The 22,006-nt window shown below is 35.5% G+C and overlaps 1 protein-coding gene across 1 annotated transcript in view; it reads left to right on the plus strand.

Moving 5' to 3' along the window:
• LOC306845847 (nectin-4-like) overlaps positions 1–21,570 on the plus strand; it is a 31,215-nt gene extending 9,645 nt beyond the window's left edge. Inside the window, exons 3-11 of the mRNA XM_079378832.1 lie at positions 5,123–5,290; positions 7,382–7,660; positions 8,582–8,696; positions 12,262–12,413; positions 14,900–15,080; positions 15,159–15,234; positions 16,304–16,366; positions 16,455–16,640; positions 19,658–21,570. Coding sequence (XP_079234958.1) covers positions 5,123–5,290; positions 7,382–7,660; positions 8,582–8,696; positions 12,262–12,413; positions 14,900–15,080; positions 15,159–15,234; positions 16,304–16,366; positions 16,455–16,640; positions 19,658–19,957 — 1,520 coding nt within the window. The 3' untranslated portion in view covers positions 19,958–21,570. The remainder of the gene's footprint in view (positions 1–5,122; positions 5,291–7,381; positions 7,661–8,581; positions 8,697–12,261; positions 12,414–14,899; positions 15,081–15,158; positions 15,235–16,303; positions 16,367–16,454; positions 16,641–19,657) is intronic.
• Positions 21,571–22,006: the final 436 nt, after the last annotated feature.

Consider the following 22,006-nt stretch of genomic DNA (forward strand, 5'->3'; position numbering starts at 1 on the left):
AAACTAATGAAAATGACAGAAACACACAACAAAATGACTAAAACTTTAACTAAAATCGATCATATCAAAATATAAAAACACTATAATATTTTCTTGAATATAAAATAAAATAAAGCAGATCATATTTGTTACTTGAAATTAAATCAATTAAATTTATAAATAAAATATAATAAATACACTTTAGAAAAAAATTTAAATAGACAATAACAAACTTATATTATTTTAGCTACAACATTTCTCGAATTCAAAATAAAATCTATAATAGTACATCAGTGATACTATAGAATAGCAATTGAAGTTAAATAAACGTTAGTTATTTAACTTATCAAATATGAAATTAAAAAATCAAAAAAATTAAATTAAATAAAAAATAAAAAATAAAAAATTATTAAATAAAAAATCATTTTAAAGAACTATTACAAAATAAAGTTAAATAGTTGAATTTTAATAACTATAATAGTATCTCAATAACACTGATGTGTTTTGATGATTCATCCGCCTCTTGTCATTAAATCTCCTTCCTCTCAGAGAAGCACAAACAGACACAAGCATTATTTTCCCCCCAGCAGATTTGTTAAATGGAAACAGTCTTGCATGCATTGTGTTCTGACGGGCGTCTGTCACCTAGAGACGTTTGTCATGACAGATATTTTCAATGGTGCATTGTGTTCATTGGCTCTTTTATCTGAACCAACTCATATCTGCCACCTGTGTTGAAGTGCATTGCTTTAATTCACGACAAAATATTGATTTTAAATATTCTGTCATTATTTACTCACTCTCATATCAGCTCAAACCTGTATGACTTTCTTTCTTTCTACTGTGAAACACAAAAGAGCTCATGCTGCTGTTTTGCATACAATGGCAGTGAATAAGGACTGGGGTTGCAACAAAAAGCAGCATAAAATATCATAACAGTAGCTGATATAACTTATATTCCATGTCTTCTGAAGTCATGTGATCTTTCGTGTGAAGAACAGACCCAAATTGAAAATGTTTTCACTGTAAAGCTTGAGCTGTGGCTGCCATGGAATGGAAATGAGCAAAAGAAATGATCAGTTCATACTTGGTTTGAAATGGTGTTATTTTAGTATTATTTGAGATACTATCATAGTAGACCATAGAGACTAATGCTTTTTATATTCTTTTCTTTTTCATTTTAATTAGTTTTAGTAATTTTGTAGTGTTTTGTTTGTCATTTTTATTAGTTTTTAAAAAAAAGTTTATATAGTTTAACAACTTTATTTTAGTTATCAAGTTAAACAATGTAAATGAAAAACAAAATAAGCTGAAATAAAATGTTTTTAAAGATTTGTTTATGAATTTTTATTTTTTATATATATATTGTTTTTCGTTTCAGTTGTAATAATTTAGTTGTTTTTTTGTAATTTATTAGTTTTTGTTTTCTTTTTAAATGTCTATATATTTTTTTAATTCAATTTAGTTTCAGTTAATTTAATACATGTAGTTAAACTAAATGAAAATTAGGAAAAAAACTGACTGAAATAAAATGTAAACTAGTGCGGTCAAACGATTAATCATGATTTAATCGCATCCAAAATAAATTGTTTATGTTATGTGTGTAAAATGTGTATATTTATTATGTGTATATATAAATACAAACACATGCATGTGTATATTTAAGAAAAATATGTTTATATGTTCATTATATTTATATTTAATATAAAATATTAATTTAATTCTTTTTTTATTTAGTCGTTTAGCAGACGCTTTTATCCAAAGTGACTTACAAATGAGGACAACAGAAGCAATCAATTGTAGTATTAAAACCACTAAAAACAGATCCAAAACTAAAACTTTATAAATACTACCTATACACATTTTTAAAACAAAGAAATTAAATTAAAATGACAAATGCATACAACAAAATTTAAAAACTTAACATTTAAATGAAAAACTAAAAAAAATAAAGCTAAAAACAATTCAAAATATAACTGCAAGCAGTGATGCGGGGCCAAGCCTGTCTAAGGCTTCTGTGACTCCTATAAGTAGCTTAAATACAACAATGTCACTACTGCAGCTTTTGTTGCTTGACCCATAGTGATAACAATAAACCAATTTACAAATAATCCTTTAACATTTCTGCATTTGGCAGATGTTTGTACTCAAATCAGTTTAGAGCATATCCAAGTTTGTTTTCTGGAATCAAACCCATGACCATTGCATTGCTAACAAACCACTCTACCAATTGGGCAAAACGAACATGAAGCGTACGCAACTGTGAACCTTTGCAACTGTGAACCTGTGAAACTGAAGCCATGTGACTGTGAACCCTTTTTACTGTGAACCAATGTGACTGTGTGATTGTGATTTAAGTACACAAGGGGTGACAAACTCCCCAGTTTAATTATAGATTCATGCGTTTGCCACTCATTGTTAATGGCAAACAAACTTCTTGTCTTCAAAGGTGGCTCAACTTGAGACCAGACTTCGCACCGAAGTCAATGGGTGGTGAAGTGACGTGTGGCCAAATATTGTGACCCATACTCAGAATTTGCACTCTGCATTGAACTACCGCCCTTTCCCCTCTCTACACCCCTTCCCCTCTCTACACCCCTACCCCTCTCTACACTCGTTCCCCTCTCTACACCCCTTCCCCTCTCTACACCCCTTCCCCTCTCTACACCCCTACCCTTCTCTACACCCCTACCCCTCTCTACACTCGTTCCCCTCTCTACACACCTACCCCTCTCTACACTCGTTCCTCTCTCCACCCCATTCTCCTCTCTACACCCCTACCCTTCTCTACACTCCTTCCCCTCTCTACACCCCTACCCTTCTCTACACTCCTTCCCCTCTCTACACCCCTACCCCTCTCTACACTCCTTCCCCTCTCTACACCCCTACCCTTCTCTACACTCCTTCCCCTCTCTACACCCCTACCCTTCTCTACACTCCTTCCCCTCTCTACACCCCTACCCCTCTCTACACTCCTTCCCCTCTCTACACCCCTACCCTTCTCTACACTCCTTCCCCTCTCTACACCCCTACCCCTCTCTACACTCGTTCCCCTCTCTACACCCCTACCCCTCTCTACACTCGTTCCTCTCTCCACCCCATTCTCCTCTCTACACCCCTACCCCTCTCTACACTCGTTCCCCTCTCTACACCCCTACCCCTCTCTACACTCGTTCCTCTCTCCACCCCATTCTCCTCTCTACACCCCTACCCTTCTCTACACTCCTTCCCCTCTCTACACCCCTACCCTTCTCTACACTCCTTCCCCTCTCTACACCCCTACCCCTCTCTACACTCGTTCCCCTCTCTACACCCCTACCCCTCTCTACACTCGTTCCTCTCTCCACCCCATTCTCCTCTCTACACCCCTACCCTTCTCTACACTCCTTCCCCTCTCTACACCCCTACCCTTCTCTACACTCCTTCCCCTCTCTACACCCCTACCCCTCTCTCCACCCCATTCTCCTCTCTACACCCCTACCCTTCTCTACACTCCTTCCCCTCTCTACACCCCTACCCTTCTCTACACTCCTTCCCCTCTCTACACCCCTACCCCTCTCTACACTCGTTCTCCTCTCTACACCCCTACCCCTCTCTACACTCGTTCCTCTCTCCACCCCATTCTCCTCTCTACACCCCTACCCTTCTCTACACTCCTTCCCCTCTCTACACCCCTACCCTTCTCTACACTCCTTCCCCTCTCTACACCCCTACCCCTCTCTACACTCCTTCCCCTCTCTACACCCCTACCCTTCTCTACACCCCTACCCCTCTCTACACTCGTTCCCCTCTCTACACCCCACCCCTCTCTACACTCCTTCCCCTCTCTACACCCCTACCCCTCTCTACACTCGTTCCCCTCTCTACACCCCTACCCCTCTCTACACTCGTTCCTCTCTCCACCCCATTCTCCTCTCTACACCCCTACCCTTCTCTACACTCCTTCCCCTCTCTACACCCCTACCCCTCTCTACACTCCTTCCCCTCTCTACACCCCTACCCCTCTCTACACCCCTACCCCTCTCTACACTCGTTCCTCTCTCCACCCCATTCTCCTCTCTCCACCCCATTCTCCTCTCTACACGCCTACCCTTCTCTACACTCCTTCCCCTCTCTACACCCCTACCCCTCTCTACACTCCTTCCCCTCTCTACACTCCTACCCTTCTCTACACTCCTTCCCCTCTCTACACTCCTTCCCCTCTCTACACCCCTACCCCTCTCTACACTCCTTCCCCTCTCTACACCCCTACCCCTCTTTACACTCGTTCCTCTCTCCACCCCATTCTCCTCTCTACACCCCTACCCTTCTCTACACTCCTTCCCCTCTCTACACCCCTACCCCTCTCTACACTCCTTCCCCTCTCTACACCCCTACCCTTCTCTACACTCCTTCCCCTCTCTACACCCCTACCCTTCTCTACACTCCTTCCCCTCTCTACACTCCTTCCCCTCTCTACACTCCTTCCCCTCTCTACACCCCTACCCCTCTCTACACCCCTTCCCCTCTCTACACCCCTACCCCTCTCTACACTCGTTCCTCTCTCCACCCCATTCTCCTCTCTACACCCCTCCTCCTCTCTACACCCCTTCCCCTCTCCACCCTCTCCAATATTAGAATATATATACATGTAAATATGTTCAAAATATTTACTGTATGTGTGTGTACTTATATATAAATAATAAATATACACAGTATAAATGCATATTATCTAAACACAAACTGTTATTTTGGATGCGATTAATCATTTGACAGCACTAATGTAAACACAAAAAAAATCACCTATAATTTGGATTAAACCTGCAGTTTTTGATTAAGCAGCAAAAGCTCTTTCGGCATCTTCTGGTGATTCTCAGTCTGTATGATAAAATACAAGAATTATGATGAAAAGATAAGATCTCAAGACAATCGATTTGGTTTCAGTGGAGTCACATTACATTGACATTTACCCAGTCACAAATACTGCTGTTTGCCTTTGATTTCCAGATAGGATGTCAAAGAAGATAGGATTCAAAGAAGGACCAGGAGTTGACTATAAACTATTTAAACAACTATTTGTCTATTTTGTGGTGTTTTTTTTTTAGTCTCCTGAGACTTTGCCTCTGATTGAAAGTAATGTTCTTCTTCCGTTGTTTTATTTCAGTGTCTCCTGATTTTCTGAATCGTGTTCAGTTCGAGAGCTCCGACCCGACCGTTGACTCCACGCTGTTAATTCTGAACACAAAGAAGACCGATCAGGCCACATACACCTGCCACATCTCCATCTTTCCCTCCGGAAACTTCGAGAGAGACATCAGTCTGACTGTCTGGAGTAAGATTCCCTCTTTTCACATGTCAATTGATTTTCTCAAGCTTCATTTCACTTCTGTTTGCAAAAGGAAGATCTGTTAAACTGTTAATCTGCTGTACCATACAAAATCAACACGTTTTTGGATTTCTGCTAAACTTACCAGTTTAAAAATAACTTTGCTTTTGTAATAGCTCTGTGTTGTAGAATTTCAGGAAGTAAAAATATTTTTACAGTAAAAACTACTAACAGATTAACTATAATATACCTTACCATTGGGTAATTTTTAAGTTACAGATACCATTACCATCATGCTGTGAATTTTATATTTTAAACTCTATTTCCATCTCTGTTGCAACAGTTTTGAAAGTGTCTAAAATGACTGTACCCAAATACAAGTCATTGGTGTTTGGTGATGAGTTTTTGGCTCAAGGTCTGCATTTAAAGTCACACCAGAGGTGTTCAGCTGGGATCAAGACCAGTCAAGTTCTTCCACACTGACTCAATCAATCATTTCTTTTTGAACCTTGCCTTATACACAGAGACACTGTCATGTTAGACTAGAAAAGGCTCCTGTCCAAACTGTTGCTATAAAATTAAAAACACACAATTCCCTAGAATATCATTATATGCTTAAACATTAAGATTTGTTTTCATGGAAATTACTAAAGTAGTCAAACCTGTTCATTAGAAGGGGGTGACCCAATACTTTTGGCAATATATTGTATATATGTACTGTATGAGTACTGGCCATGTTTTACACTGGCTAAATCATTATTATTTTCATGCACTGCCAAATTTAGAGTTTTTTGTCTATTTTGTTTCCATAACTTATTATTATTAAGGAAATTATTTTAAATACCAATTTAAGTGTTTATTTCATTGCACTTCATCTATGTGCATCTTTTAATATTCATTACAATCTATATATTTAAAAGTTTTTTCTCCACTTCAGAAGCACTTATATACAACAAAACTTACAGTTTTATTCCTCTCTATGTTCTGAAGGTTTTTACTGAGGGGTTTGTTTGTATATCATTCACACTGATTTTTATAACACATTATACCTAAAAACATAGAGAAAACGCATATTTTTAAAGGTTGTGAGTTTTTTCTCCACTTCAGCAGCACTTACAAACACCAAAACTTACAGTTTTATTCCCATCTATATTCCGAAGGTTTTTACTGAGGGGTTTGTTTGTATATCATTCACACTGATTTTTATAACATTTTATTCTTATAAACATAGTGTAAAAAAAAAAATTTCTGTCTATTGACAGTATTTTCTGATTTATGGGTTAATAAATGGAGAAATCCAAAATCCCCTCTGTAAAAACCTTCATCTCTGTCAACAAAATCAAACAAAGATTTTGATCCTGGCTTTATCCAGTATTCAGGAAAATGTATGAAAATTAGTGCATATTAAATTAGACATTCTCCATTTGCATATTTAAACATAATATTTCAGGAAACTTGTAATAAAAACATTTGTCATAATGTACTGTCATTAATCAACTGGGGGAGTATTCTGATATCTATTAGTTATAACTTTTACCCTATTTGACTGTAGTGTCTTGCCTTAAAATATAAAGTTATATGTTGTAAAATATAGGAGCTATGTATTTTGCTTATATATATATATATATATATATATATATATATATTATATTTGTATATTTATTTTTATATATGTATATAAAAGTATATAAAACAAACTTTAACTAAAATTAAAAATTAACAAAAACTATAATAGTATATATAAGATATTAAAATAACACTTTATTTGGCCTGTTCTTATGTTATTGTGTTATATATTTCACTTTAAAGTACTGTAGTTCTATTCAGTGTTCTAAAATGCCACAGTTTGCAGTGTTAATATGCTTTAATACAGTACTTCATCTGTCTCTATAAGCTATAATAGTATCTAAAAGATACTAAAAAGAACAAATATTTTTTAGTATCTCAAAGATACTAAAATAGTACGTTATTTGGCCTGTTATTGTGTATATATTCCACCTTAAAGTACTGTAGTACTGTTCTGTGTTCTAAAATGCCACAGTTTGGAGTGTTAATGTGCTTTAATATAGAGCTTGCTCTGTGTTTCTCCTTCATTAGTTTTGCCGATCTCCTCTCTGGAGCCGGTGATTCTGGAGGAAGGCCAGTCGTTCCGCGCCGCTGCTCTCTGTCGTGCGGTTGGACACCCTCCGCCGCGTTTGTCCTGGGACACGGACCTTCCCGGGCAGTCGCAGAACCGGACTGGAGAGGATGGAGTTGTAACCTCGCGGTTTTCTCTGCATCCGCTGCGCAGCATGAACACACGGCAGCTAGACTGTCTGGTGTGGCATCCGGCTCTGGACGGCCCGCACAGAATCAGCAACGAGCTCGTGGTGCACTGTGAGTTATCCTTAAATACATCACCCAAAAATAAAGAAGCCGTGTGACTTAACACAAAAAGAATACAGCAGAACACAAAAAGAAACATTTTGCAGAATGTTCATGCTGCTTTTTTCTTAGAGATATTGTAGTTGGTTAATATTTAGGGTTAAAGTTAATTTTTCTCATTTGTATTCCATTTTTTTAAATTAATTAATTTTACTTTAATGTTCAATTTATTTTAAGTAATGCATTTTTTAATGGTTTTAGTTAATGATAATAACCCTGATACTGTTATTTTTGTTTCATTGAAATACTGTTATAGATTTTATTAATAGTTTGCATTATTGTTTTAATTGTAATTTTTGTTAATTTTAGTATTTTTTTTGTTTGTTTTATTAGTTTTTTCATATGTCTATATAGCTTTTATTTTTTATTTCAGTTTTAGTTATTTTAGTACATCAAGTTAAACTAAATGAAAGCGAGAAATGTTTTCTTGGGATCTAGCTGAATTAAAATAATGTTACATTTTTTAAAAATATTTTATTTTGTCAATTAATGTTCATTATTTTATTTCAAAGTAATAATGATAAAGTGTTATTTCAGTATCAACAAAATACTATTAAATAGTTTTAATTAATAATTTGAATTAGTTTCTATTTTTAAATTTTTTTATTTAAAGGTTTTAATTGTTTAAAAAAAATTATTAGTTTATTTTTTAATATATTTTTTGTCTGTAGTCTTTTTTGTTTGTTTTTGTTTATTTTATTAGATCAAGTAAATTATTAGATAAACTAAATGATAAATGTTTCCTTGGGAACTAGCTGAATGAAAATATTTTTTTTTTTAAGGTAATATTTTTATATTTGAGTTAATGTTCATTTGTATAGTTTTCGTTATTTATAATAATGTCCCTGATGTGACCCTGTGTTTGTGCTTCAGTTCCTCCTGATGCAGTGATTGTTGATTCTGGCTCCTGGAGTATCGGACACTCCGGATCCGAGCTCAGATGTGTGGTTAAAGGAAACCCGCTGCCGCAAAACGTCACATGGAGCAGGTAACACAGTTTCACAGAGCCAGACTGGGGAGGATCTGCAGTTTATTCTGACCAAACACCGCCCCCTTCCACAGGAAGAGTCAGTCTGACTGATGTGTGAAGTGACTAACCTCAGTTAGCTTTGTTTTTGCCTGTTGTTTTAGGGGAAGTGAAGCATATGAGATAGACTAAACCACAATAGATTGGCACGTAGAACTTTTTTTTTTTGGATGGACAGAAATTCTGATCACAGTCAAAAATCTTTTTACTAAATGTCTGAATACCATTTAGTGCAACAAACTATCTAGTTCTTCATCAGCACTCATTGCATCAGTCTAGTTCAATGCAGGTGAGCTGGTGATTATATTGGGCATTCACAATATTCTTGTGATTTTGCTGGCAGTATAAAATTAAGCAGCTTTGTGAATACAATTACAATGATTATAATGTGCCTTTTATTTGGCCATTAATTTCCATAAATATTGCTGATTATATTATGCATTGTTAATTTAGTGCATATAAATGAAAATAATTAAATCAAGTTAATCTTTGTGTCCATGTAGAGAAAGTTTATTATTTAGTTTTTCTTTCCTATTTCAGTATTACTATTTATTTTAGTGTTTAGTATTGACTTCTACTAGTTTGCTATTTTTAGCATTAGTATTTTATATTTGTTACTATTTTAGTATTCATATTTATTTTTGTATGTTGTATTTCTTTTACCATTTAACTATTTTTACTCTTAGTATTTAGTATTTATTTTAATATTTATTTTTACTATTATTTATTTTAGTATTCAGTATTTATTTTTACTGTTTTATGATTTTACTATTTTAGTATTAATATTTACTGTTTTTAATATTAGTACTTAGTGATTGTTTTAATATGTATTTGTTTGACTATTTTAGTATTAGTGTTTATTTTAGTATTTTCTATTTATTATTTTATTATTTTATTTTTTATTTTATACAATTTTTTGTGTAATTTAGTATTTATTTTTTTAGTGTTTAGCATAATATATTTAGCTCCGTATTACTCAGCCCTAACTGACTCCTGGAGATGAACACAGCCAGTCAGATCAGAGATTGTGATTTTGGCAAATACTCTCATGTTTGTCGTATTCATTAGTCTGTTGGCGTGACTGTAAACCACAGGCCTGTTTATTAGTCGATTACGCTGCTGTCTGTCAGTTCACCCACCACAGTTATTTAAACTCAGCACGCTTTATTTGCATGAGCGTCGAACTGATTTATCAACATCGCAAAATCCCTACAAAAACACTAGTTTTCCACTCCCTCTTCCTTTTTCTCTTTATTTTCCTCTTCCTTTCGTTCTTTTTAACACACGATTACAAAGGCCTCTGAATTGCAGCGATGCATATTCACATGCTCCTTTCAGGATAAAATAAAAGCTTCAGTGTCGCGTTGCAACCTGAGAGCAAAGAGCCAAAAAGGGTGCTTTTCATGCACGGGATAGTGAAGAGAGAAAAAAAAGAGCAGGATGCTAAATGATGAGGGTGGGGTGTATCGAGACACACGCTAAGCCCTAAATAACCCTCCTGTCCTGTAATGATTGTTTTAACCGGCACAGAAACACAGGCTTTGCACTGGATTAAAGATGCAGCGCATCAACTGCAATTAACAGCGTTTAATGCATCCAGTGTGCGTCGTCATGCATGCTTCTCCAGACATGAACGAGTCCTCAGATCATGCGTGTTGGTGCTTTATTAAGGTTGCATGGTGTGTCGGTCATATTTGCATGCATACGGTTGCTGAAAAGATGCTTTCATTCCGGTAGTGCTGGAGAATGAACTGGTAACAGGCTGCAGGAGTCACATGATACTCGGATGATAATTACAGCAAAGGTCCGAAACCTGAGATGCGTTTAATGTGGTGTTTGGCGTCGCTGCAGCCGTGTGATGATGTGGGGTATCGGCTCAAGGAATGCGCTGTGTGTGTGTGTGTGTGTGTGTGTGTGTGGGTCAGTCGGTATCGGGGTGTGTCCTGATTCACACCTGTCTGGGGGTTACAGTCACCTGCAGCAGATTAAACACAGATACTGAAGGAGGAAGAGGGGAAAACAGCCATCGTGCACATTTAATCTGAAGCATGTGGATTGCAAATGCAGTTTTTCAAAAAGTGATTTTCTTGCTGTGTGTTTGTTTGGTTTCCCAGTTCAAATATATGAACATTTTTAAATCATAGATGTAGATCCAAAATAATATGCATAATATGCATCTTGTTTTCTGAAAGGTGTTTCAAAATTTTAATGGTTAATGTCTCTTCTGCTCACTAAAGCTGCTTTTATTTGATAAAAATAACTTTTTTTTTTGTTTTGTTTTTTTTAAATAACTTTTTTTCTATGTAAATATAATATAAAATATAATAAATATAATAAAAATGTAATTTATTTCTTAAATGCAATGCTGAATTTTCAGTGATTTTCTTTGTTAAAAGAAGTCCCTTCTACTCACCAAGGCTGCGTTTATTTGATCAAAAATACAGTAAAATGTGAAATATTTTTACTATTTAAAACAGCTGTTTTCTATGTGAATATGTGTTAAACTGTAATTTATTTCTGTGATCTGCAGCTGTATTTTCAGCATCATTACTCCAGTCTTCAGTGTCACATGATCTTCAGAAATCATAATAATATACTGATTTACTGATCAACAAACATTTCTGATTATTATCAATGTTGAACACAGTTGTGCTGCACAATATAGTTTTGTGGAAACCACTGCACTGCAAAAAAGACGAGTAATGATGCTGAAAATACAGCTTTGATCACAGCAATAAATTACATTATAACATATTCACACAGAAAACAGTTGTTTTTATATTATATATTAATTTTTAATTGCTAGATTCATTTAAGAAATCAACCTGTAAAGGGTTTCTAACATATCTAATAGTTTCCACTCCAAAGAACGTGTCTTGCTGCCTTTTTTAGCTTTAAAAATCATCTGCTGAACTAGGGTTGGGAATCGGAAATCAACTCCAATTCCAGAATCGGATACTTGTTGTAAAATTAAAATTTCAGTTCCACCTATTCACTTTTTTTTTTTAGGTGGCGAAAAGGGGCTGTTAAAAATGTATTTGTCTTTGAATCATTCATTCAAGAGATTCATTCCAAAACACTGATTCATCCAGTAATGAAATCATTCCACTCATAAATTGCATGAGATTTTGTTTAGATGTCTAATATTTTCTCTTCAGAATTGTAAGAGAACTACCACCTAGATAAAAAAAAAAAAAATAATAATAAAGTCTCAATTGATCCAGAATCATGCAGCTCTCTTTTGTGCACAAACAGCTCTTAATCGAGTCCTTTTTTTATGCAGAAAGCTGATTTTTGTTCATGGTATTCAGCAGCAATTAGAATAAACATTTTTGATATCTAAATGTTTGACTTCATTTCTTCTTCTTTTTTAAACCACACTGGAATCAAAACTGGGAATTGGATTCAATAAGCTGAATCGGAATTTGAATTGATAAAATTGAAAGGATGCCCAACCCTGAGCTGAACTCTATTAATGAACAGTACAGATAATTATATCCACTGGCGTTTGTCTGTGTGTGTTCAGGAAGGACGGCCGTCTGCCGGCGGGAGTGTTGGTTAAGGAGGACAGACTGGTGTTTGTTAGGCCTCTGAACGTGACGGATGAAGGCGTGTACATCTGCCAGACAGCAAACAGCGTGGGAATCGCTAAAGCCGAGTTTAAAGTGGAGATCAGAAGTAGGTGTTTAATCTACTGAAGAAATGAATGACACAAGACCCGGTCATCACACTGACCGATGAACTCAACCGTATGGGTTTTCCCACAAACTTCTCTTAAAGATGTCCTTCTATGGGAGCGTCATCATGTTAATGATCATTACAGAATGAATTCTCTCATTTATTTCTATACTGTTCTGACTCATTCTGGTAAAACCCTGTTTGAGAGTTTTGTTTTTTATTTTATACAGGGAAAAAAGACAATTAAATATTATTTTTATAAAGAAATGTAGTAATTAAAATGTATATATTTTTAAATAATTACAAAAAATATTATTTTTTGCTGACTGTGCCAGGGTTGAATATTGGTAAATTATACAGATTATTATTAGCATCACTGAATACTCTTATGTTTCTATAGTACACGATTTTAATCTTAAAGCGAACATTGGAAATGTAAGTAAAAATAGCAGTCCCAACATCAGCTTTGTTGGCGTCAGCAGAAAATGTGCTTTAAATAGCCGAGGAAGTTTGATTCTGGAAACATTTCTGTTCTTGTGTTTGTGGCCCGTCTCGTTGTCTGCTCTGGATGTTTTTCTGTTGGTTGTTACCATACGACCCATGTTTCTCTGACTTCCTCATAATGATTTGCACAATTGTGTAAATTTAGATCTTAATCACAGCCGACAGTGACTCAGAAACTAATTGAAACACCACCGCCTTTCAATGGAAAAACTTTCCATTATTTAGTCAATGTTTGTCTACTTTTGTGATTCTACTGCCTCCATGTGGTGATTCAATATAGTTTATTTAATTTTTAATTGTATTTTTATTTTATTTTAATTATATTCCACATAAAAAGCATTGTTGCACTGTGGCGTTATTTTCATAATAATGCAGAAAACCTCCTTGCATTATTAATATCATAATGCAAAAAAAATAATGTTTATATATTATTGTTAATGTAAAGTGTTTGTATATTAGTTACTGTTTATTTGCTATTTAATTTATGCTGATTTAATATTAAATTAATTATCTTACAATATTTTTTATTTTGATGAGAATCTAATGGTAATCATCTTTGACAATAATGAGAATTATATATTTTTTTTAAATGGAGGGAAAATATTCTTAATTGCCATGAAAATAATTTCACATGCAAAAAAAAAACAATTTAATCCAAAAAATAGGCTTATTTCTATTTTATAATAGAATTTCTATTTTATTTCTATTTTCTATATATTTGTCACTTAAGTTTAATTTATTTACATTTTAAATTTTTTATTTAATTTTCATTTTTAATAATTTTAATAAATTAAATTAAATTAAAGGTACATTTAACATTTATTCATTTAGCAGAGGTGTGACGGGCCCTTTTGGGTTCGTTGAAGACCAGTTGTGCTGCTGCGTTCTTAATCATTTGTAAAGGTTTGATTGTGCATGATGGAAGTCTAGCTAGAAAAGCATTGCAGTAGTCCAGCCTAGAAATGACAAGGGCCTGGACAAGAAGTTGTGCAGCAGGCTCCATTACGCAGGGCCTGGTCTTTCTGGTGTTGTGCAGTGCAAACCTGCAAGATCGAGCAGTTTTTGCAATGTGGTCTTTAAAAGTCAGCTAGTCATCAAAGATTACACCAAGATTTCTGACCAAACTTGATGGGGATGAACCTAGCTGGATGGTGAAATCATGCTGTAGAGCTGGAGTAGCAGGGAAGACGAGAAGCTCCGTCTTTGCCAGATTGAGCTGTGGGTGATGTTCTTTCATCCATGCCGAGATGTCCGCCAGGCAGCCTGAGATGCGTGCAGCTACTGTTGGGTCATCTGTTTGAAAAGAGAGATAGAGCTGTGTGTCATCAGCATAGTAATGGTAGGAGAAGCCATGTGCATGTATGATGGGACCCAGTGATGTAGTGTATGTGGAGAAGAGGAAGGGTCCAAGAACCGATCCCTGAGGAACTCCAGTGACCAGTTGATGTGGTTTGGATACCTCCCCTCCCCAGGCCACCCTGAAAGACCTACCGGTGAGATAGGATTCAAACCAGCGAAGTGGAATCCCAGTGATGCCCAGTGATGAGAGGGTAGACAGGAGAATCTGATGATTGACAGTGTCAAAAGCAGCAGAGAGATCCAGCAGAATGAGGACTGATGATTTGGAATCAGCTTTTGCAATTCGCAGGGCTTCAGTGACTGAGAGTAGCGCAGACTCAGTTGAATGGCCACTCCTGAAACCTGACTGTTTAGCATCCAGTTTGTTGTTCAGTAAAAGAAATGAGGATAGCTGGTTAAAAACAACTCGTTCGAGTGTTTTCGCTATGAATGGATGGAGAGAGACAGGTCTGTAACTATGTGTAAGTGAAGTGTTTAATGTAGGTTTTTTTGAGCAGTGGGGTTACCTGAGCCTGCTTGAATGCGGTGGGCAATCTAATTGATTATGCACTAATTTGCATACATTTCCTGAACTGAAATCTGAACATTCATAATTCTAGTTTTATTTTTTTGTTGTTGTTTAGTTTTAGAACATACTCCTGGATTCGCTCATGCTCTGGGAAGCCTATCAGAGACTCTCCTCATCATAATAGGAGCGTCTGTCGTCGGGGTTTTGGTCGTCGTCATTGTCATTGCCATCATTTTCGTTAACTGTCACCTTAGACGCAAGAACAGGAAGCTTAAACGAGCGCTCAGCACCAGAATGTGAGTCTGTGACCTTTGACCTTGGAAATATATTTAGAGAAAATATCTCAATTGAAGCTGAATGTGTTTGTGTCTCAGGGAGGAGATGATCAGTCTGTCACGACAGGTGTCCATGAGGAGACTCAACTCCATCAACGGTGATCCCAGGACAGCGGTACGACATTGCAATGAATATTCATGATAAAATACTATTATAGACTGTAACAACATCTGTGGCTCAGACTATAGTTTAGACTTGACTGTCAGTTTGTGAAAAAACAACAAAAATCATGTTTGTCTTTAGGGCAGATGTGCTGGAGTCTTTAATGCGACAAATCAGGAATTTTTGACCAAGTGCACGAATTATGATGTTGTTTGAGATGTAAAATGTCACCACAAAATCAAAAGGAAGGAATAAGAAATTATATTCTGCATAAAAAGCATTTATATTTTTGTGCACAGTTTTCGTGATAATTAAGAAAACTTACTCTATATTCGTGTTTATTCTCTTGCCTTTTTAATATATGCTCATTTAATAAAAAAATATTTGTATTACATTTTATTTTTGATGAGAATCGTCTTTGGGAATAATAACAAATAACAACAAAAATCAAAAGTAAGGTTGTTCTTAATTGTAATAAATAATGTCAGTCACAATGCAAATAAAAATAGGCGTACTGTTGTGTGCATAAAGAGAAATATGGGTTACTTTTTTACTTTGACATTGTTGTCATAATTAAGAAATGTCTGTATGTTCTTATTACCATAATGCAAATAATAGTGTTTATTATCCTGCCTTTAGTTTATGCTGATTTTATATGTAAAAATATTTGTACTACAGTATTTTGATTTTGATGAATCATCTTTGAGAATAATAATAAAACACTTAAAGTAAGGTAATGAAACTGTGGAGGAAAAATGTTCATAATTGTCATGAAAATAATGTGGTGATGCAAAAAAACAAATATATATATTTTTTTTTTTACGGTGAAATGTGACCCAGGTTTGTTTTCACAAGATTTTTCATTAAACTATAAAATGTGTGATGGTTCAATTTTAAATGCTGTCCACCTGTGTTCTGGTTTCATTGTAAATGTGGTTCTGTAAACATGATTTTTGTTGTTACAAACTGAAGAATGAATCTAAATTGAGTTGTAATTTACTTGGAATAGAGCTGAATTCCTGCTTATACTTTTTGAGGTAATGTGATGCATCATACTGTGTCTCGTGTGTGTGGTTTACAGCCGGAGGAGAATTCACTGTCTCAGGTGGACGGTGTGATGAAGGGCAGTGTTTTATCCATGGAGGTGAGTTTAATTCACACTTGCGAGTGTGTGTGTGTGTGTGTGAGAGAGATACCGTCACCAGAATAAACACATCTTCATCTCTCTGTAGGATCGTTCAATGCTGAGCGACGTGAAAGGCAGACATGGAGATGGAGAGTACGACAGTCTGGGACGTCCCGCCATCTACACGGCGTACCGGCCGGAGCGAACCTGTAAAAAGATGAGACTAATCGAGGAGAAAAATGAGCGTAGATGGAGAGTCGAGTCCTACATCAAATCCAGCAATATGTCACTGGTGAGTGTGTGCGTGAACATCAACATGAATCCATTCATCACATTAATGCATGCAGCATTCAGTCAAATCACAGTTTGAACTGATTTGAATCAATGGAATCAGGTTTGAATTGATTCACTGAATTTCAAGCCAACACTTTCATACTTAAGATTCACATGACAAGGAAGGATCATAAAACTAGTCTAATGATGATCTTTAGGAAACCTAATGGACAAATTAACCCTGTAAAGCCTGACATAATATATTATCATTACCATATATATGCTGATTTTATTTGTAAAAAATATTTGTTATCACGGTATAGGAGGATTACAAGTTTTGGAGGGAAAATGTTCTTAATTGTCATGAAAATAATGTGACAATACAAAAATATATAGTAAGAATATGGAGGAAAATACTGCTCAATTTTATTCAAAGATCCAAACTGAGCAAAGATGTCCAATTTAGTGCAGATGCTGATATTTATGACCAAAAGGTGACGAAATTCTAATATTCTGATGATACTGAAAGGCCTTTTTACTTGCTAAAACACTCAATCAATCAGATGACAGAAGGCATGGAGTAGATTGTATGTGAAACCGGTTTAACAGCAAAAAGATCTTTTAGAGGCCTTTTGCGTGTCAAATAGGATACAGCAGCTTACTAGGTTTAAAGCTGCATCATTATGATATTCTTGAAGTGTCTTGTATTGACATCAGCAGTGAATGAACCGTGAGTGTCTCTGCAAGACCCACTTTTCAGGATAGGAGATGGACTAAAAATGAACTCCCAAAACTACTCTGTTTATATGTAATGCACTCAAAATAACAATAAAGCAAATTTCAGCTATTACGTCACATTTATACTCTTCATCTCTGATTTTCGTATAAATGATAATTCTCTTAAATCCTTGAAAGAAGTTAGAGAACATGCTAAGGCTTTTTGTGTGGGGATAGACCCTAATTTCAAGCATATCAGAATAAACTATCATTTTAATCATCTGATGTGACACGCTAGTCTTCACCAGTCTCTGTATTGAGCTGAATATGAACTGAAAAATGCATGGTTAACATAACAACAGCAACAATCCTGTCGCCACAATTGGTAATACAGTGTTAAACAACCAGTATCCCCATCCTCCCCACATATTTGCCAACCATTCAAACTGTACACTGTTTGTTCGTTCAGGCTCTTTTACGGCCATTCTCATGTGAGTGCATGTCATGCTCACACAATGCAGCACATTTACAAATGGCTATTTTGTCTGGCAGCAGAATGGCCTTTAGCAAAGCTGCCACCAGAGGAGCATTCATTATTGGGCGCCCATCTGACTTTAAAAATTTTCTGTGTTTCCACAATGCTCCAAAATCATGCGTAACACCGAATGAATAACATGAATCGGTATAAATAGTGACGCATTTTCCTGCCGTTAGTTTACACGCTTCTGTTAACGCCACAAGCTCTGCTGCTTGTGCGGAGTAACTTGCTGGCAATGAGCCAGACGCCACGACTTCATATTCAGTTGTTACTGCATAACCAACGTTATTCTGGCCTGTGTGTGGATCTTTGAAAGCTGAGCCATCCACAAAGAGGACATTTTCGCAGTTTTCAAGTGGTACGTCAAAAAGATCTGGTGTACACACTTGTTCAAGAAAAACTCACTCTTAGTCTTTTAAAGGTTTTATTCTTTGCAAAGAAGGTCAACAGTCATACAGACACCCACAGGTCGCTGCAGAGTGTGATTAAAATGGGAGGGTGTGCATCTCCACCTTATATCCACACTCTATTAAGGTTACAAGCTCGCAGCTGTACTTTTCCATACTTGGTGAGAAAACCAATAACATTCCACAATATCATGCAGTAAAAACCTATTCCCTTTAGATTTAGGGCCCAAATAACCTTTCAGGTCACGAACATTCATCTCCCCCGGCTCCAATGGTCTGGATCTCCCGCCCAATATTCCCTTATGGACCCCCCTGTCATCCATACATCTTAGGCTAAAGGCCCCAGACCCATTTCTTCCCACACAGCCATAGCAAAAAAGGTTTTTGCACCACACGTTCCCATAAGAATATGAAAATCAACATAAAATGAATTTTCTTCAACAGATCAAAGCTGTATTTTCAGCATTACTCCAGTCTTCAGTGTCACATGATCCTCAGAAATCATAATAATATACTGATTTACTGATCAAGAAAAGTATATTATAATATAGTTCATCATTACGGTCAGTGTTGGGTGTAACTAATTACTAATTAAATAATTTGTAATTTAATTACTTTTCCCTTGAAAAAGTAAAGTAAGGGATTACTCTTTTTTTCTGTAATTTAATTAGTTACTAATGTAATTGAACTTAATACTGTGTATAGACTGCAGAACATTTATATACAATATAATAATAACATCAAAATTCTAGTCTAAGTCTAACCTTAAAATACATGCTTTTTATGAGCCCTTCTCACTTTTTTAATACTTTGGTGAGTTAATAAATATATTGGTAATGCTTTAGCGTTCAATACTCACTATTAACTTGGCTAGGCTGTTTATTATTACTTAAAAAGCACATAATAATGTCTTATTCTGCAAGACCTTATTCTAAATCCTTAATCCTACCCTATTCTCAAACTTAACAACTACTTTACTAAGTATTAAGAAGCAGTAATTAGGAGTATATTGAGGCAAAAGTCATAGTTAATAGTGAGAATTGGACCCTAATCTAAAGTGTGAGCAGAATAATTGATGCAGTTACTTGAAAGAATTAAAAGCAGCGTTTCATGTCTATCCTCGCATCATTCATTTGTCGAGGTTGATATAGGATTTAGAAAGTAACAAGTAATTAAATACTCTTTGGAGAAAATAATTTGTACGGTATACTGTTGAAGATGTAATTAGTTACTTTTTTAGAGAAGCCATATTCTTGATTGTTTTGACCTCAGCAGTGAATAAACTGCAACTATTTAATTGTTATCATACAGCCCGAGCCCGAGGTGATCTTTTTTCCTGCAAGTAAATCTGGGATGTTGTTGTTTCTCTTGCAGGATTCAGGGCTTCACCGGGATCAGAGTTCTCCTCCTCCTCCGTCCGTGAGCTCGGGTCCGACTGCAGATGTGATCGGTGACGGATGGAAGCACGGCTCTCGCCGAGAGATTCACCGAGCGGAGCGTGAGAAAGACCTACAGCGAGAGCGAGTTCCCGAAGGAGAGGAAGAAAGCTGTGCGGTGAACTCCTATCACCTGGCCGAGGCCACTTCCAACTACTTCCAGTGCAGCAACGGCGGACTGACGCCGAAAGCAAACCCCAACGCCATCATTATTCACTCACGAGATCAGGTCATATGATCAACACACCGTCATGATCATCAATGCATGCGGCATAGTTCATCATCTGTAAACTCTTAAAGGGACAGTTCACACAAAAACGATTATTTACTCAAACTCTCATGTCAAACCTGCGTGATTGTGTTTTGTAAAACATCCATGCTCAAAACAGTCATGCATATCACTCGTGGATTATATCACAAATCTTCTGTGTGAATAATAGATAGGGTTTTGAATTTGATCAATTCCGATTATTGATTCCAATTCTTTTTGATTTCAGGGTCTACATTTAGATATGTTTATTCTGTGCCTCAAAACATTTAATTGCTGCTGAATAGCATGAATAAGAATCAGCCGGCTGCATAAAAACTGGACTATTAAGAGCTGTTTGTGTGCAAAATAGAGCTGCATGATTCTTTCACAATTTATTTTTATGGAGGTTGTAGTTCTTTCACAATTCTGAAGAAAAAAAATAGGTTAATATTAACACTTTAATTTGATAGTCCACTTTAGACATCCTACTAACAGCAAGTAACTTTGCAACTGCATGTCAACTAGCAGTCATTAGAGTATTAGTAGACTGTCTGCTTAATATCTGCTAACACTTTATTTTGATGAGTCCACAACATAACGAGTATGAGAAACTTTGCAAGTATGTGTCAACTTATTCTACGAACCCTAAACCTACTCTAACGGTCTACTCTGAGAGTTAGTAGACATGGAGTTGCAAAGTTACTTGCTGTTAGTAGAATATCTAAAGTGAACTATCAAATTAAAGTGTAACCAAAAAGATTAAACAACTAAACAAAATCTGATGGAATTTCTGAGTGGAATGATTCAATGACTCACTCAAGATTGACTCGTTTCATTACTGAATGAATCGGTGTTTGAATGAATCTCTTGAATGAATGATTCAAAGACAAATACATTTTTAACAGCCCCTTTTTGCCAGCTAAAAAAAAACAGCACACAGGGATTGATAGGTGGAATTGAAGTTTTAATTTTACAAGTATCTGATTCTGGAATTGATTTTCGATACCCAACCCTAATAATAGACAAGACTAAATCCATTTAAGTTGTTGTTCACTGATTATCTTTCGCTCAAATCTTTGCACATGCATCACAATCACTGCATCTCGACGCGTGGAGAAGATTTGAGGATACTGTGCAATGCAATTTCCTTTGTTAACGTTAGTTAATGCATTAGTTAACATGAACTAACAATGAATAATATGCATATTTTTAAAGCATTTAGGAACCTTTATTAATGTTCAATAAAATATTGCTCAGTGTTATTGTTAATTAAAACCATAAAAAGTATTACTTAAACTTATTTCAAGTAATGATAAATGAAATATATATATTTTTGTTTTTATTTCAAATAGTTGCAAATTCAGCATTTCTCATTTTCATTTAGTTTAAGTACTAAAATAATTCTAAAAATTAAATAGAATTTATAAACACTATATGTGACCCTGGAGCACAAATTAAATTAATGAAATTAAACTTTAGTTTACTTTTATTTAGTTTAAATTGAAGTACTAAAAGAACTGAAACTGAAACAAAAACCTATATAAATATATTTAAAAAATGAAAAGTTACTAATGAAATGACAAATTACTAAAACTTTAACTAAAATGAAAACGAAATATTAAAATCAAATCTAATTCAAAATAACACACATATGATAGTATCTCAGTGATGCAGGTTAGTTTATAGTGCTCTAACTAATGTTAACCAATAGAACGTGTGATTTTAAAAAAGCATTAGTAAATGTTTAAATTAACATTAAGATCAATAAGTGTTGTTCACTGTTAGTTACTAATGTTAACGAATGAGAAGTATTATATAGACAATACTATATAAACCTTCCTCAGATTTTCTCCTTTTGTGTTTTTAATGGCTGAATGAAACTCATACGGGTTTGGAATGACATGAAGGTTGAGTAAATTAGTTAATTTGAGTATTTTTTTAGTTTGAACTGTTCCTTATTAAAGCAGACAATCAGCACAAACTCTGGTCTATAAGCGGATGTGATGATGGAACGAGGAATCGCTCAGGAGTGATTCT

The sequence above is a fragment of the Barbus barbus genome (genome assembly GCF_936440315.1).
Source record: "Barbus barbus genome assembly, chromosome: 26".
Classification (NCBI taxonomy): Eukaryota; Metazoa; Chordata; class Actinopteri; order Cypriniformes; family Cyprinidae; genus Barbus; species Barbus barbus.